This window comes from Stegodyphus dumicola, chromosome 1 (assembly GCF_044657685.1).
Source record: "Stegodyphus dumicola isolate Sdum_Otavi_A_Nest chromosome 1, ASM4465768v1".
Lineage (NCBI taxonomy): Eukaryota > Metazoa > Arthropoda > Arachnida > Araneae > Eresidae > Stegodyphus > Stegodyphus dumicola.
In genome coordinates, this window is record NC_140768.1 from 215995097 (window position 1) to 216014517 (window position 19421).

A 19421-nucleotide genomic window follows, 5' to 3' on the forward strand; every position below is an offset into this window, starting at 1 on the left:
GCCCCACCCTAGCTACTCCACTGCTAGTCAGTAATGAAAACAAAAATTGAACTTACATAAGTATGCACTTTTATGAAGAGTGCTTTTCTGAAGTTAGAAAATGATACTCATCAGGGACGCTCGTCTTCAAGGCAGGCGCATTTCTAACAATTTCTTTAGGTAACAAGCATTATCAAACAACAACGATTTGCACAGGTGTGCAAGTATCTTTATGATGCAGGGCCGTTCCTAGTGAAGGTGGAGAGTGTAAAAGTAAGCGGGCTTCGAAAATCAGGGGCGGCCGGACTTCCGCGATACCTAAATATTTCAAATTCATTGTAAATACTTGTCATATTATGTCAGTACTTGTTATACAATGTGTCATATGTAAGTACTTAGTGAGTATGAAATATAAATTTTATTAATCATTGAGCATTTTGTTTTAAATTTGGGGGCGGCAATCTCGAATGTACTCGGGCATCTAATGGCCTAGGAACGGCCCAGTTATGATGTACTTCTTATCAAACCATCTTGATTCAAGGCAAACTAGATATCTAGTTGGCTTGCTTGATTCTTTTAACAGAGCTCTTGTGATCTAGAATTTCGAAGCTGTATTTATAGACGATAAAGTCCAGTAAAGTGAATTTGCATAAAGGTGCCGAAGATTTATTTGATCCTTTGCTTAATTAATTAGTCAGTAATGAAAACAAAAATTGAACTTACATAAGGATGCACTTATGTAAGTTCAATTTTCCTCCTTTCTTATAAAGAGGTCTTCTAGATCTCAGCGCAGACTGTGGATTCAGATGAACTCACTGCTACTCAGTCCCATGTTGCGTGACACCGCTTCGCCATTTTTAATATGTAAGTGGATGACTGTTTACTGAGCCTATACCTACTACTACCCAAGATGGGAGAGTAAGATTTTTGTAGGCGAGATTTCACATGATATCTGAAGATAATCCCATGACGCTGAGCCACTGTTTATGATTCCAAACCGAGTGGCTCCAGCCCATTACGTCATTCGTGCATGTGAGTATTAAGTGAAATTTTGTAAAGCAATGGGTTGGGGCATGATTAACCTCTGTCGAAGCTCCCATATTCACATGAATTATTTAGCACGAATTCCTTTCTGAGGAAGACAGAAAGCTAGATTTAGACTTGATAAGGCTCTAGGCTGTTTGAAATATAGGGCCCTTTATAAGTCTGTTATACTATATTTTAATTTTAAGGGGGCGAAGAAAGTGGGGGCCCTAAGCTATATATAATATTAGCTTATATGTGTAGCTTATACGTAAATCCTGCACTGGAAAGACACTTGAGACCAATGTGCATTAAATGGCTGTTGTTTCTGATGTAGGGCTTGCTGGAATAACTGCAAAAGTAGCTACTATTAAGCTACGAAATTGAAGGTGCCTTTGTAAATATTTGGCAATCCATGTGGAGTTAATGACGGGGATGCATTACAGTAATTAGCTGAAATTTCAAACATCGTTTTTAAAACCCTATTATGCGGCTACAAGTTTTGTTAGCTGGTCTTCTTACGTTTATTCAATCGGGCCAAAGCTCTATTTATACTAATTCAGAAGTCAAACAACAAAAATCAGCGTTATACCTACAAAATTGTACAAATGTAGATTGTGAATAAACATAAGAGTAGGAATATAAGAAAAATTATACTATATAACAATTTTATATTTGTTTATTGGCAATAAATAGCAGTTCTAATTTCAATGATTCTATTTACAAGAACTTGCAGAACTTCTTAATAAATTTTGCCAAAATTATTAACTGAACGATCCGAGTTCATCGTTCACTGCAACCGTAACTAGTAACCGTAACTTTGGGCGCCAATTCGATTGCGAGCGGAAAGGATAACGCTGATTTTTGTTGTTTGACTTCTGAATTAGTATTTATTCGGCGTGTTATTGTGTCTTAATTACTCTATTTATACTGTTATTAATGTTTGATAAGCCAGTAATAATATTTGATTCACTGTGATAATACAGATAAGTAAACTGGAACCATTCTAGCTAATAAATGAAGCTTTTAAAAAAGTTACATTTTCATTAAAAAAAAGTTTTTTTAATCTTGAATTTAATTTTTCTTTCCAAAAATGTAATTTAGAATTGTAAATAGGCAGACAGAAGAGCATCATGGATGATTAATAACTGCTCGGCGCTAAATTCTCAAATGTACATAAATAAGTATATTTAGTATAATTGTTTGCAGCGAAATAACCTATACCATTCTGTTTGAAATAATTTACTGTATTTTATTTTAATCAAATTAGAAAGCAGTATTATTAATTATACATTCTGAACTGTAAAAACAAGACCTTAAATATAATCAAATGTAGATTGTGAACAAACATAAGAGTAGGAATATAAGAAAAATTATACTATATAACAATTTTATATTTGTTTATTGGCAATAAATAGCAGTTCTAATTTCAATAATTCTATTTACAAGAACTTGCAGAACTTCTTAATAAATTTTGCCAAAATTATTAACTGAACGATCCGAGTTCATCGTTCACTGCAACCGTAACTAGTAGCCGTAACTTTGGGCGCCAAAACGATCGCGCGCGGAAAGGATGTCTCGTGTACAAAGTAAGTGCTAATTTGTTATTAATGCAATTTAATATTATTATTTATATATATTATGATATAAATTAAATTTAATTTCATATATTGTCAGAGGATGCTAACGAGAATAAAGTAAATTCGTAGTTTAAAACGATTACTTAACTTATCCCTTACTTACGATACTGAGAATTTTTTTTTGCTTTTACTGTATGTTTTAAGCGTTTTTAAGTATTTCTAGATTTATAAAAATAGTTTATGTATTTATAAAAGAGTAGGTTTCTTGATTGATTTTATGATAGATATTTCTTTTAGTTTTAAAGCATGAAACTATTTTGTAAAGCTGATTTCTGCAAATTGTATATTTTAAAACATTAAGTAGTTGTATTTAATGTAATTTAAGCAATTTCGTTTATTATTTCTTAAACTTTTGCCCAGCAAAAAATAATATGGTATATATATATATTTTATAATTTGCATTTCTGCTAAGGAGTTGTATTTAATGTAATTTAAACAATTTCATTTAATATTTCTTAAACTTGTGCTCAGCAAAAAAATATTATATTTTGTTTTTCTTATTATTTGCAGGTATCCTGATAGATATCTGAAGGAACAGCGATGAGTAGCCTTCAGGATGGCACCATAAATTCGGTAAGTTCGTTTTTTCTTGTTCTTTCCAGGTTTGGTAGGTCAGAGTTGTTTTCCCTGTCCGATTTCCCTCGGACAGGGAAAACAATTTTGGCCGCCGGCGCGTTTTTGAAATCCAAGATGGCGGCCAAAAAATAGCCAAGGGCCGGTTACGGAAAATTTCCCCTAACCAAAATCTTATTTTGGCACTGATTGTAAATAGATACTGGTCACTTTAGCAGAATATTTTTTCTCTTCAAGAAGAGGGACCTATGTCTAATTGCTCTCAAAACTGATAGTTTTATTTAAAATCTATACTGAAATAAAGTTGCCTAATTTTAAGTCAGAGGCGTAGCTAGAGGGGGGCATCTGTCCCCGGGCGCAGAATCCAAGGGGCGCCAAACTGATGTTACGACATTTTAGAATTAAATGTTTTTCATCCTTGGTAAGCAGTAGAGGGGCACGAAACCTTTAGTTGTCCCTGGGCGCTGAAAACCCTAGCTACGACTCTGTTTTAAGTTATACATTGGCATATTTTTCTTCCTATTTGACAGTTACTAGTACTCGTGTTCCAGCTAAACAAGACTTAAAACATATTCCCCAAAGTTGTATAATAATGCAAGAAATTTATTCTTAAGAGACAAATTGTCATCAGACATTTTCCATAACATGAGTGTCATTTGGCCTATGTCTAAAGTAAAAAAACATTGTAGCCTGTTTCTTGATAACTGATACAATGTGTATAGGTTATTAAAATTTTAAGACATCGAATAAATTTCTTTAAGTAGTTTTAAAATAACATATAATAAATTTTAAGCCTCATTTACATATAATAAAATAAGTGTCTATCATTATGATACTAAACTTACAATTGAAGGTTGCCACTTTAATAAAGATTTTACTAATTTTTTTATTAGGTCCACATCATTTTTGATATCTTCAATATACATATGCATTAAGAGATCCATTTGTGTAATAACAGGATAGTCTTTTTTTAATGAAGCACTGAATTACACGTATAAATAATTATGCAGCAGTGCATCTATATATGTTTTTAGGGAAATTTTCCGTAACCGGCCCTTGGCTATTTTTTGGCCGCCATCTTGGATTTCAAAAACGCGCCAAGAAGCGCGTTTTTGAAATCCAAGATGGCGGCCAAAAAATAGCCAAGGGCCGGTTACGGAAAATTTCCCTGAGGAAGAACGAAGAGAAAAAATTTCTTACTTTTTGAGAAGTACAATAACTCTTAAAGAAGGTGGGAAAAAGAGTTACTTCCTTTGTAATCGATCTGGATTTTATAATTCTAAAAGTAAAGGTGTAAGAGCTATAAAATCACAAGGTACCTGCAAAATAGAGGGGCACTGTCCATCTACTATTGAAGTTACCAGTAATGGCATAATTAAGATTTTATATTTCCAAACACACGTGGGACACACAGTAGATCTAGAACATTTGGATTGCAGGTAAGTTTCTTTATGAACTTGATTGTGAAATTCAATATAAAACAGACATTATTATACAACATTATCATATAAATGCAATATTTTCAGGTAAGTTAAATGAAGGCATTCCACCACAGAAAATATTAGATTCCACAAGGAATAGTATTAAAGAAGACATTTACAGGGAGCATTTATTGACAAAAAAAGACATACATAACATTTCTAATTCTTACTGTATCAATATCATCCAACTGATGCTGTCAGTTTAAGGATCTGGATAGAAAAAATGAAATGTTTAGATGATAATCCAGTTCTTTTTGTAAAATTCCAAGGAGAAGCAGCAGATCAGCACTTGGAAATTAGTGACTTCTGCATCATCATAATGACAAACGTTCAAAAGCATATGCTTTTAAAGTTTGGATCCGATAGCATATGCATCGATAGCACACATGGGACTAATGCTTACGATTTTCAATTATCGACAGTTTTAGTCATAGACGAGTTTAATTCAGGATTTCCTGCTGCTTTTTGCCTAAGCAATAGAGTAAATTTAGGTTCAATGCAAAAATTTTTTCAGTGTATTAGGGACAAAGTTGGACTGCTGTCTGTAAACTGCTTTATGAGTGATGATGCACCAGTATATTATACTGCATGGACATCAGTAATGTGTGATGCCAAATTTAGGATTCTATTCACCTGACACGTTAAAAAGGCATGGCTGCAAGCAGCAAATTCAATTATCCCCTCAAAACGAAAGGAAGTTTTGAAATTTTTAAATGTAGTATCTGAATGTCATGATATAAAAGAATTTGAAGCACTGATATCTGATTTCCTCAGCAAACTCTTTGCTGATAGAGATACAGACAAGTTTGCTAATTATTTTGCTTCAAATTATGCAAACAGATGTGAGTTGTGGGCTAAATGTTATAGAAAAAGATGTAACATCACAACTAACAATCATCTTGAAGCACTGCATCGAGTTTTAAAATATTCTTATCTTGATGGATTGAAAAACAAGAGGGTTGATAGGTGCGTTGCGAAGCTTATTAATATGGTGCAAGATAAATGGTTCCAGAGATTTATCAAAACAACAAAAGGGCCAAACACATCAAAGATCAACCAAACAAATTTACGACACAACAGAGCAATAAATTTTCCAGCTAATAATATCACAGAAATCAATGAGTTTTCTTGGCATGTGATTTCAGAAAGTGACCCTACTCTTGAATATACTGTTACTCAAATACATACACAATGCATTAATTGTAACATTGTTTGTAAATGGTGCAAAATTTGTAACGATGCATTTGTATGCACATGCACAGATGCCACGATTAAAGGAAGTGTCTGTAAACATATACATGCAATAATTTTAAAGACAAGATTACCTAATAGAGAACAGCCAGCTAAAACTAAAGAATCAAATGATGTAAAATCCTTTCTTGATCTATCAGCACAAAAATTTAAAAAATCAGGAACCAAGCACCATATTATAGATCAACTGAGTATCATATCAAAACTTGTAACATCAACAACAGTAAATAATATAACTTTGGGAGATATTGAAAACACACTGAATAAAGTGATTACAAAATTAAAGAACAAAAAGCCGAAATTGAAAATGGTGAACTATGAACCTACAAATAAAAAAGCAGAGAAACAAAAGAATTTCTTTTCTATGAGAAAGAAAAGAAAACGTCCATGCAGTACTGAAAGTATTGCAACAACTTCATACAAGAAAGCTGCTATACATGCCATTGGAAATAATGAAACTCTTATAATTCATGATTCTTTTGATCATGCATATTGATATCTCATCATGTAAATATATTGTATATAAAATAATCTCTAAATAGTTTATAAATTAAAATATGATGAATTAAAAACAGTATATAAATTTAAAAGGCTCTTAATCTTGTCACTACTTCATCCTTGCTAGTTACACAAGTAATTTATTAATCAATTTTTGATCTGCATATTCTGTCGCAGTATTTAACTACTAAATTATTAGTGTAAAGTTCTCCAGTTGATGGTACACATACAGTACAGTTAGCAACATCATTTTACAAAACATCGACATATAATGTGTTTATTAGGACGTATCACAACAATATGTGCAAAAGAAAAGTTTCAGCATGAAATATGCAGTTACAGATTCAGTCAAATATAGATAGTAACATCATATGCAGATAGAGAACATAACAGGAATAACCATTGCACTTGATTATTACAAAGGAAAATGATAATTTAGTATCTGCTGACAAATGAGAGTGTGCTGGTATTTCTCTAAATAAATGATTAAAAATGCCACAAAAATATAATAAGTGCTTTAAAATTCTTAAATTCATATAAGTGTAAATCTTAGTGTTTTTGAAAATGCTACTGTATTTTGTTATTGAGCATTTTTGAATCGCTAGTCATTACAATAACAATTTATGAATAGTGAAAACTTAAATTATTCCAAGAGAATTGATTAATAAATTTCATACAGTAAATAAATCATTGGGCTGCAAAAGTATGCAGATATATGACAACCAATAACAGAAATAAAAATAAAATCTTTAAAAATTTTATGAAGTGGCGAAGCATGCAAGAGCTATTTATTTATCTTGTAAACAATACATTTTCAGTAGAATCAGTACTTTAAAAAATTGATATACTTTGGAAACATGCTCTGCAATGTAGTTGTTTTGTGATGAAACTGTTAATAGTGATGCTTTGATAATGCTTTTGTTGATTTGCTCCACACAGTAAAACTGTAGAATTTATGTATACATAGTTCTTGCTTTTATGTATGGATGCAAATTATACAGCTTTTAATTTTTCATGAAACTTGCATACATATTAAAGTGACTTTTCAGAATATTACAACATTATAAATCTCACACCTTGAGATTACTAAGGCTTATACACAGATTTCAAAGGAAAATATTATTGATATAGACACAAGTATATAGTTTCCATTAATTAACACATTGTTATTGATGAAGATCTCTTTAATGATTCTTACATAAAGCAATTTGGATTTTTTTCCAGAGGAAAAACAAAGTTTCATTTAAAATAAACCACAGAATATTCTTAATTTTATTATAAACTTTCATTACATCACATGAATCTGTAAACACTGAACTAATCGTTTTTAATTTAAATCACAAATGTATTCTTCATATTGATTTATTGACAGTATGAATAACGACCAAAACTTAATATTATCTGTATATAATAAGAAATCATTGATACATAGGGTAAAAATAAGCATGAAGTTAGACTATATTAGCATGCTAATGGATCAACTAATGGCAAAAGACTTAAAAACCTTTACCTAATCATTTGTACAAGATTATTTAATGAACACAAAATGTATAGGAGTTACTCCAACCCTTTTTTGACCGTGGACACATTCTAACATATATTTTGAGATCTTGTACCCTTATGACTAAACATTCAAACAGATTTCAGGCATGAGACTTTTAAGTGCTTCTTTGTCATGAAATTACCTTATGATCATTTCATTCAACTACTACAAATCAAGGAAAGGAGAATTAATTACCAGTGTTTTATACTTTTAGCCACTTGATGACGTTACATAATATGGATTAACTCAAAGCACATTCTACTGATTATAATCAGATAATTGCATATCTCTTCTGAGAATTTAGATTCTTCCGCATTCATTTCTTTGCAGATCTTGCTCTAAATGGATTTCAATACATATTTACCACTAATAATCGCAAATGATAGTAAATAACAAATTAATTTTTATTCTAAACATGATTTGGGATGGCTGCATAGGCGTTTTCGTGTTTTTCCTCATGTGTAACGTGTATATGAGCCAGTTTCCCTTAGAAAGTTCTCCAGGAAGGCATTCTTCCCTGTAGGCAGTTAGCTCTCGAGTGCTTTAATCAAATAAAAACCTATTTTAAACTACAATTTCAAATTTTGTATTTTGTCCTTATTTATTTCACTAAATAATTGAAGTCCTCTTTAGTACATACACATATCAGGCGCTATTTTATCTTCATTTACAGAATAAAACAGTTGAAGTAGTTTTAGGACTTTTCTCTCATGGGGAAAAAATATCTGCATTTTATCCAATTTCCTTTATGAAAACTGAAGTTTTCATACCAAACGACATTCTTACAATATAACCTTCCTTACGAACTCTCTTATTTACCATATAAACCATTTCGGATCTTTGCTTTGGTAAATGGTCTAAGGCATTTTACCAGTATATGGCTGTCATAATTCCTAAGGAAGCATATTAGAAAAACAAAACGGTCAGCTATACACAGGGTTTAATTTCAAAAATTAGAAGTACCAGAGCCCCATAGAAGACCTTCAGGAAAGAGGAACAAGAATAAATAAGAGAATAAGATGACTAATAAAATCATTAACAATTAAAAAATTAAATAATTCATTATTAAAAAAATTAACGGTTAAAGTAATTAAATAATTAAAATTTAATAAAATGCAAAGTGATAAATTAGAATTTAATAAGCAATTTTTAATATAATTTTATTATTAAAAATAAAGCTTCCAAGACCAGGTTTCTACTGAAATTATTGTTCAGTTACATAAAAGAAGTGCCAAAGCCTTCTTATTTAGGGCTCCGGCTAAAATTATGAATTTTTCCTAAAACTAATAAGTATCTGAGCCAGCCTCCGGTGGGCTCCGACGCAATTTAAGCCCTGGCTATACGGATATCTTGGTAAAGCAAGAGAAGAACCCATCTTTGGTCATGACCAAACATGGCGCATGATGAGTTTTGATTGTAAACCACATGAGAGGCGGAGTTTAAATACGTTAAAATGACGTCACCAGAGCCAACCAATCAAAATTTCCTGCCAAGTTGAAATTTAGTCTCACCCCTATTTCAGATGTAAAAACATCAGTTATTTTTGGTACAGACAGACAGACAGGACAGATGTATTGTTTTGCACCCGCTAAGTCTTTCTGCACCGATGGGCGAAAAATCAAGCATAGGTGCGAAGGAAAGGTATATAGAAAGAGGGGCAATTTCGTATTTGAGGAGAGTAAAAAGGAACTTCGTACATTTTGTACGAGTTCAAAAGGCCAGAAAGAAAAGATGGGACAAAATAAAATTTAAATTAAATGGCCCAAAAATAATAGAGGGGAAAAAAAAGGGCCTATAGAAAGAAAAGGAAAAGAAGTAGAAAATACCCTAAAATATGATTGTGTCCATGAGTGTAGTTAAGGAGTTCATCTTCAAAAATGTTCGTGTCTTTAAGAAGCAAACTTTAGCTAAGTTAAAAAAAAAATAAATGAATGAATGAATGAATTCCTACATGGTAATGTGTATGCCGTTATCTTGAGACCTAACAAGAAAAGACATATATCATCACAGAGATGTACATAATATTTTAACTAAAGTAAATTTAAATATTACCGTTTCCAAAAAATTCATGTATATTTCATAAAAACAGTAATTGACAAAATCATAAATCCATACACAGTGTGAGAGCATTTCAGCAAAAATAAATTACACAGTTTATTTTTCTTAAATATTAGTTAAATATAAAATTAATTTATTAATTTAACCGTTGTAATTTATTATAGTACAACTTTAACAAATTCCGTCACACTGTATTTTTATTTGCTCATAATTCTAAGTTTGAGACCTGAAAAAAAAAAAAAAGTCGGGGATCTTAGTTACAAAAATCACAATCTATACTATCAATCTATACCCCATTTTTTCCCTCTCAAGAAATTCCTAAGCACGGAGAGGGAGGCCTCCGAAGGGTGTGAATTGCTGATAAGAACGGACTACTGATAAGGAATGTGGCGTCTCTACGTAATAGTTACGAAGAAAAGAACCACATGACTTGCTAATATTACTAACTATTGTATAATGCTAGAATCTTATGAAAAATAATAAATAAAAAAATTTAATTGCACTCTAGTGATAGAGAAACATATATTGTATAGAGAACAGAATGTTACTTATCTGAATATTCCGTGTCAGGGCCTCTTTTGGATTTCTCGTGTTGATAGTAAACAGCTAACAAAACACCTGAAGTTTCGATGAAGCGAAGTTTCCTTTTTCAATTTGATGAAAGAGACATTGCATAGGAAAGGTGCATTAAACTTTTTTAGAGAGTTGAAAATATTTACTGAAACAGTTATTTAAAAAATTTCGGAGCTATGTTTAGACACTGCCTCCAGCTTTCATCTCTCAATACCTCCGAAACGCCAGTTATTTTTGGGTAAGAGATGAGCTGAGGTTGTTACTTACGGATACCGTTAGCATTGAAAAAATTAATTTTTATAAAGCTTTTGGTAGCTGAAATAAGATTAGGAATATTATGAATCGGCTTAAAATTCATAATCAATATTTGACAGATAATCAAAAACAGCCATGCCGACCTCTAATTTTTCAAATATTCCTTTAGCATTTTTAAATTTTTAGAAGAAATCTTTAATTTGTAACTTTAACCTCTCATAAAATCCTAATTGGCTAGTTTTTGATCCTTTCGGTTGGTTTTCATCTCTGGATGGCTGTTGCCAGGCAGGACTACGTTTAGGAATCTCCTTCGGATTGAGCGCCGGGAATTCATTTTTGTAGTAATGGAATTGATTCTTTGTCGCTTCTACTTTGGCTTTAATTTCTTCAATCTGTTTCTGTATATTAAATGGGTGCTTAGGGCAACCTTTAAAAGAAGAAATGTGATCTGCTCCGCAGAGGGCACAGACTGGAGGTTTATCTTTACCATTTTTTGTTTGGGAGCAAGTATAGATCTCGTGAGGTTTTGCACATTTTAAACAGCATGCTTTGTATTTGCGGCGATCCTGTGTATGCCCGTACCGCTGGCATTTATGGCATTGTATGGGGCCAGGGAGAGATTTGTAAGGTTTCCACGAACACGTCGAGTCCTCTTAATTTCTTTATGTCATATATAGCTTTACCTTCTTTATTGCTGGTGCATTCAGCTAAGTATACAGGTAAATGGATAATTTTCCCCTCAATAACGTGAGTGATTTGACGGTTTTTTGGATGGGTATTTCCATTTCTTTTATTTCAGATTTGATACGTTCAATATTAGCAGTCTTTGGCAGTTTCTCGATTCTAGCTTTAACGGGTTTCTCGATGTTCATTTTAAAAGTATGGTAGGGGAGTTCAAGTTTATCTAAAAAATCAGTGAGCATTCTGTAATGTTCAGAGTCGTAAACTCTGATGGTAAGAGTTCCACCGGATAAATTTCCGCGGAATTTTTTTGATTTGTAACTTTCTTCAATAGCATCTTTTAATTTGTCCCAGTTGCCTGCAAAGTCGGCTAGGACAGTGGGAGGGGGATATGCCCTGCCGTTTTTGTTGGGGCTATAAAATCAACCTGCTCGTTAGTAGAATCCATATTGTCTTCGAGATTTAATTCCTGGAATTTGTTTTTCTGTGCTGGCTCATTACCCTCTGCGTTTGAAAGAGCGCGTTTATGTGTTATGCGAGGTGTAGTTCTTTATCCGTTATGTTTTTCTTATGTTTAATTTTAGCGTTAGTAGATTCGGTAGATTTATTAGTTTCCATAGTAGCTGGGAGTAATTAGTGGGTTCATCCTCAGTTTGAGTTCGATAACGTACTGGCTTAGTGCTGCGATTTGATTTTTGAGATCATTAAGATAAGCTAATTATTCCTCGGACTGATTGGGAACATCTCTAAGTGAGTAATATTCTTCCTCTAGTTTTTGCATAATAAGCATAAGATTAGATGGATGTATTCTGTAGTATGATTTGAACACCATTGCTCGGTTCTTCTGAAAGCCTCCTTTCTCTCCATGATAATCTGTTGATCCGTTCACCTAACCAAATGGCTAAGATTGAATGAAAAACATACTTATCAACATATTTCTGGGACTTAATAGCCCTTCTGTGCTGTTATATTTATTTTGTGCTCCAGAAAAATCTTGTTTACAAGCAGGTTACATTATAACATAAAAATCAACTTGTTGTCTCATCGTACGTACCAGGACCACCAGTATGCCTGATTGCGATCACTTTTCCCCCTTTAATCTTCTACGAGATTTTCCTTCTCCTGAATGAACTACTACAAGTGCACTTCAGCATTACTAGATAGAGCCTGGTATGTCATACCGAAGGTATCATATGGCCAAAAAAATTACGTTCTGCTCAATTTATTTGCAAAATAAGATGGAAAGGTGGGAAAGAGCACATGTGGTGTAATTTTCTTTAATTACCCTAAAGAAATCACATATAGTGCAGTCAAATTGTCTTTCTACTATGACAATGTAAATTATTTTAAGATATGAAGTCTAACATATCGTATGTCTTTAAAAGTTCTTATGCCTTATGTAACTGCCAGCCATTTACACATATATACTTGCACTTACAAACATGTTTTGGATAAGACAAATATTCATGTTTTTGTATTTTTAAATTTAAAATATCAGTTTTAACTCATGAAATTATAAAACCTATGAAATTAATATTGTAACACTTGCAATCTTTGATTTTATTTCCAAATATCAGTTAATAATAATCAGTAAAATGACTTTTCTTTCACATGTACTATTTGTTCATTATTTTGAAAAAAAAAAAAAAAAAAAAAAAAAAGTCTAAGCGTTTTTTGTTAAAAAAAGATATTCAAAATGTATTGAAAATGAACTCATATAAGTATTCGAAGTCAGTAAAAAATAAATAAATAAAATAACGGGACATTCAATACTCATAATGGTTAAATATCTTTTAGCTAAAGTTACACTTTTCACAAGCATTTATCTATATTTTTTGAGTAACTGTTGTTCCATTCCTTCACAAGAATAGCTTTAAATAGAACTTTTGAAGAAATGTTACATTTACTTATTCTTTTCTCTAACTCACTCAATACATGTTCAATTTGATTTACGTCTGAAGACTAAATGAAGGAAGAAGTTGTGATAACTTCCAGACAGTTGTATGAAAACCACATGTGAACATTTAGGGCTGCATGTTTAGAATCATTATCCTGATGAAACATGAATGTATTTTGCATTCCAATTTTCTTGCAGATGCTTTCAAATTTTCATACTAGTTATATACTGATCTATATAATTTTCCACTATAAATGATACAAGATTCTAGTAAAATTGGCTGCATTTGGTATCTAGAATACTTGAGAATTGTGTGGCGACTATTCATTGACTTCTAAAAGTCTAGAACGACAAGTCCAAAGTAGGGTTTAAATATCCTTTTATTTAACTTGAGACCATTTACAGTTGGCCAATCCTGGGCTTACATGAACTCTCCACTTGGGCTTTAACTTAAGATAGAAAATAGGAAACTAATGCTAACTAACTAAAAACTAGAAAAAGCTGTACAGAAATAACTAACAGAGTTGGCCCTTAATTAAACCTCACTGGCGAATACTAACAGGCATGTAACAATACGGCTGAACGTAGTAAGATTTAGCTTAAAGCAATGACATGGCCAGAAAGGAAGACATGCATTACTAAGCTCTTCCACGGAAGTAACTTTTTGACTAAAATTGACGTGGTCATTATTTTTCCCTCAGACTTCTTATTAAATACTGGTTCCACCTCCTTTATATAAAACGGGATTTTGAAAATTCATTTTGGTAGGGAGTTGTAGGTGGGAAACAAGAAAATACAGGAAAGCTGTTTAAAATAAAATAAATAAATAAAAAAAAAAAACATACAAAGGTAAATGTCCCATTTCAGGAGCAGCAAGAAATATACAAACCATTTTGCTTCCAACTTCGTGCTTAACAGTATGCAGAACCATATTTAGACTTAATAAGGCCCTAAGCTATTTCAGATATGGGGCCCTTTATAAGTCTGTTATACAGTACAAAGTCCGTAATCCGGACTCATCGGGACTTTGGCGATTCCGGGTTATAGATCATCAATTTAAATCCGGTATGATGGCATGCAGAAATTATACAATCAAAAATATGAAACCGTAATTTATGGAATAAAGAGCAATTATGATCTAATCCGTATCAAAATTTACAAAAAAAAAAAAAAAAAAAAAAAAAAAAAAAAAAAAAAAACGTAATATTTATTTGTTTACTTTAGTAAACATTTCTTTAAATGTAAGTTGTTCACGTTGCTTCATTTTTTGTGCTAATACTTTATCTTTAATTCTATAAACAGACATAATTTCTTGTTCAGTTACAAAGTTCCACTGTTCAAGTCCTGTAATTGGTGTGTCGAGAATACCGACTAACTTGTCAATCGAAATTTTTTCGTTTTCAATAATGTTCTCTGTTACTTTCTTCGCTATCGGAAGTTGCGCGTGGGTAAACGCTTTACTGGCTTTAAGCGCATGCGTAAGTTTGTGGCTTTGAAGTCCGGATTACGGACTTTGTACTGTAATATATTTTAATATTATTTATACTATATCTTAATTTTTGCCCCCCCAAGAAAGTGGGGGCCCTCAGCTATAGTTCGTATAGCTTATACATAAATCCGACCCTGACAGTATGCAGTAAGATTTTAAGCTAATAAAATTTAAATTAGGAAACGCTTCTACAGAACAGCAAGCAGCAGATTGCTTTCAAAATTATGAAATCTGACATAAAAAAGTGTAGATTAATCTATACAATATGTTCAACAAAACAGTAAACTACCTGCAGAAAGTCTGCACTCATAGCATTCTAAACAGAGCTTCAAGTAAAATCAGGAAGGCAAAACAAACTAATAGAAATTGATGAAAGCTTTTTTACAAAGCAGGTTGAACACTGATTTTTTGTTAAATAAAGATGTGTCAGGTTTTCAGAGTTCCACAGGAACAACTAACAGAAATTTGGTAGCATCTCCCTAACTTTCACAGTCGATGAGATAATATATAAGTACTGCAGAATGTTTTAGTGAAGAAATTTAATAGCCACAAAATATAACAACTACTACTGAAATATAAATGAATTTTTCTATAAAAAATAAACCTTTATTTATTCCCCCCTTTTTCTAAGCCTCAGGTTCTTAAAATACCATTTGAACTTTACCTACAACCAAGAACTAGCAAGTCTGCTCTAGGAACAGGATTTAAAAATTTAAAAACCTTGCTCCACAGAACATCCGAGCTGGTTTTTTTTTCCTTGAAATAAAATACCAAGTATTTTATTGTGATAAGAGATAACCTATCATCATCACAGTAATTAAAATAACTCTCCACCCTTTTGTAGTTCTTTGAATACTGTACATATATTAATAAAACAATTTGAAGGACCGAAGTCCATAGCTATCCCATAACAGTTAATATGCATGTATGATACAAGCTCTTGATCATCCAAGGTGACCTTGGTGTATATTACTTTGAAAAATCAGTCTATCATATAAAAAACTGAAATTTATTAATTCTTGAAACTATTCTTAGCATAAAGAATATCAAAATTTTCTCAGTATCTTGCACAAAAGATCACCCATCGTGTGAAATTCCTAAACAAATATTAAGTTAACTGAATAATATTACTACACACTGAACATAAATTTCAAACGTTTTTTCCCACCAAAATATACTGAGGAATGGGTACTTGCCATTTTATTTACCATGTTTACATTCTAGGCACCTAAATAAATGCAATGAATTAATAGAAAAATCAAATTAAAATTCAGTTCAAATTTATATGAACTAGATTATTGAACTATTTGAAATTCAATTCTGTTGTAAAATATATTAACATTTAATTCTTATATTCTTTGGTTAATTCCATTTTTTAAATCTTCATATAAAAATTTAGAAATGACTACAGATTAAGACAACTCTGAATAAATGAAATTTAATAACATCAATAAAATGTAACAAGAAAAAAAGTACAATTCAAAAAAATTAATTAAATACATTCCATTTATTTCTGAGAAACATTTTCCTTTGTTAAGACTAAAAATTAAAAAAAGGAGAGTAGGCAGCAATGAATTATTCTTCAATATCAAAATGTCCTAATTTCCATACTGGCTTTAGTTATCTATTAAATGAAAGTCCACAGGAGACATTCAGATAAATTTCTAAAATTACTACACTTGAAGAAAAAAAATTGACGTGGTCATTATTTTCCCCTGAGACTTCCACCTCGTTTATATAAAACGGGATTTTAAAAATTCATTTTGGTAGGGAGTTGTAGGTGGGAAACAAGAAAATACAGGAAAGCTGTTTAAAATTAAAAAAAAAAAAAAAAAAAAAAAAACCTACAAAGGTAAATTTTCCATTCCAGAAGCAGCAAGAAATATACAAACCATTTTGCTTCCAACTGCGTGCTTAACAGTATGCAGAACCATATTTAGACTTAATAAGGCCCTAAGCTATTTGAGATATGGAGCCCTTTGTAAGTCTGTTATACAGTACAAAGTCCGTAATCCGGACTCGTCGGGCGATTTTGGATTACAGATGTTCCTCCCCCCACAGAGAGGTGTAAAATTGATAAACAGATTTCGGAATGGTTAGAGAAACAAAGGATATGCCTTTATACATTTTTTGCAGCAATTCCACTTTTTGTTTGATAGTCATCAAAACATGCTCTCGCTTTGTAGATCCTTTGGCAGCTCCAGAATCGGAAATTCTTTTTGACATAATCTAAAGTTCAAGCTTACTTTTATAAAATTGCTCTAACAGTCCCCCCCCCCAAAAAAAAAAAAAAAAAAAAAAAGCCGGATCCAATTAGAAGATTAAGGAACAACGCAATCTGCAACATTAACTGAAATAGATAATTAGATAACTTTAGCTTAGCTTATACCGTCCGTTATACATTAAACGCGTATGCGCATGTGCAGAAAGTTTGTAGCTTTGAGGTCCAGATTATAGATCATTCCGGATTATGGACGTCCAGATTAAAGACTTTTGACTGTATTCTTATAATAGAAAAGGGGTGGTCACTGTATGCTGCAGAAAAGCTTCTCCAACAGAAAGGTGATGATAAAGAAAAACTAAGTTATTTTATGAACTTGAGCATACTCTTTATAGCCACACTTGGAAATTTTCATTTTTGGGGTGTTAAAAATCTATTATCACCTGTGCCACTAAAACGAAAGGTAAAGTTCAATAGGAAAAATTTTCACAGATAACAGCAAGTTTAACGAATTAATCAAATGAAAGAAAATCCAGAATGATTTAAAATTTACACACATGCTCAGACATTCATACCCAGAATTAAAAAAAAAAAAAAATGTCAATAATGAAATTCTGAATTTAGTTTCAGTATTGCATGATAATCAACACCAACACTTAAATGTCAGTAACATATTTAATGAACTTTTGTCATTATGCAGAATGATACTGGCACAGCTACAACACACTGATTTTTACTTGAAAGAAATGCTCAAATTTTTTTAGTATGATTAGTCTTCATACTAAAAAAATGCTGGATAAATAGCTCAACCACCATACTCAAATAAAAACTGCTATTGATTGGAAACTTGCCTTTACTAAAATCCACGAGCATAGCCTTTATACTTTAATATCATAAATTACATGAAATAAATAAAACTATTAAAACTAAATTCCATATTTATTCAAATTGGTAGGACCATCTGCTACTACTTTGTTTTATCCTAAAAACAAATTATTAAATGATATGCATGGCTGGAAATTTATGAATACAGCAAATGACATACTCTTTAATAAATTCATTTCACATTTTGTTCCAATTGATCGATTTACTAGGAGAAAATTTAAATTATGGACATATCCCATGTAATTAGCAGAATTCAGTAGTTAAGGCCAAACATTTTACCAATCTGTTTAAGCCTTGAATTTACCAATAATGATACTATAATTAAGGACTTTTTACGAAAAGTTAACTTCTATGCAATCAAATAAAGCATGTTAACCTGCAAAACAAGGCACAGAAGTCAACCTGGAAATCTGAAAAATAGCAAGACTTCTGGGAGAAAGTAGAGATGCTTTTACGCTGTGTGGCAACATTAAAAATATACTGATTTATACAGATATATTTTAATGCCTTTATTTTTTAAATTGCTTCCAAATGAATTTGTTCTTAATTATAGCCAAAAAATTAAAGATTAAAATTAAGATTTAAAAGGTCTACTAGACTTTTTGAGAAATGAAATACTCAGCAGAGAATGCACAGCTTATGCTAATTATAATTCTGAAGAGAAATTCTTGCAATTAGAAAAGCCACTACCTTTCAAATTGAAACCTTTTCCCAACTGCGATATTTTAAGTTTAGAAATGAAAAGGCAGATGTTATTTATGTCTGGATAAAAGGTACAGAGTTAAAAACTGCAATCAAAAAGTAAAATTAGCTTCTATAATTAACAAACATTCGAAAGTGAATTGTTGGGCATTAAAATAACACAAACAAGAACTAAGTATCATACTTATTCAAAAAAGGTACAAAGAGCACTATATAGACTAAATAAAAATAATATTCACAGGAAAAGTGCACAGGGCTCTACTCTTGTATGCGCCTTCAGATCACCAAATGTGGCGATATGTGTTCTGCGCTGGGTTTTGGCGCGATTGCGTGTTGTATGGCAACTCTTTTGACATTGAATACTCTTTTGCTGGAGTGTTTTAATTGCTCGTTGGTTCGTGTCGTGCGTGTTTTAAAACGGCCTATGCTGCAAGAGGGTCTGGGAGATTATTTTTAGTGGCTGTGCATGATAGAAATAAGGAAACGCTGATGTATTAAAGAGTGGATTGAGCCTTGTGCAACTTTTTTTCGGATGGCTGTAAATCTTACGAGGATTTAGGAAAAGGTTTTTGAACCTTTATTTGTATGAATTTTCTGGATAGTGTGCCTGGTTGTCATATAAATACGATAATGATTACGTGGCGGCATGAAAATGGTATTTCAGCTGTTCGA

At 31.9% G+C, this 19421-nt stretch overlaps 1 protein-coding gene and 1 long non-coding RNA gene across 15 annotated transcripts in view; one reads left to right on the plus strand and one right to left on the minus strand.

Annotated features, from left to right (window-relative positions):
* The window catches only part of LOC118188301 (uncharacterized), a 59978-nt gene that overhangs the window by 38472 nt on the left and 2085 nt on the right, over positions 1 to 19421 (minus strand). The window lies entirely within an intron of this gene.
* LOC118201136 (uncharacterized) overlaps positions 2526 to 19421 on the plus strand; it is a 385427-nt gene continuing 368531 nt past the window's right edge. For 6 of the 12 annotated variants that reach the window (XM_085825469.1, XM_085825458.1, XM_085825460.1 and 3 more), the window contains exons 1-2: positions 2550 to 2591; positions 3153 to 3215. Coding sequence is in view for 2 of the 12 variants with exons in the window: in XM_085825487.1 (XP_085681613.1) it covers positions 3183 to 3215 (33 nt within the window). In the remaining 10 variants the exon portion in view is untranslated. Of the gene's footprint in view, positions 2592 to 3152; positions 3216 to 19421 lie in introns of all 12 variants that reach the window. The other 6 variants (XM_085825487.1, XM_085825518.1, XM_085825505.1 and 3 more) reach the window with 4 other exon arrangements.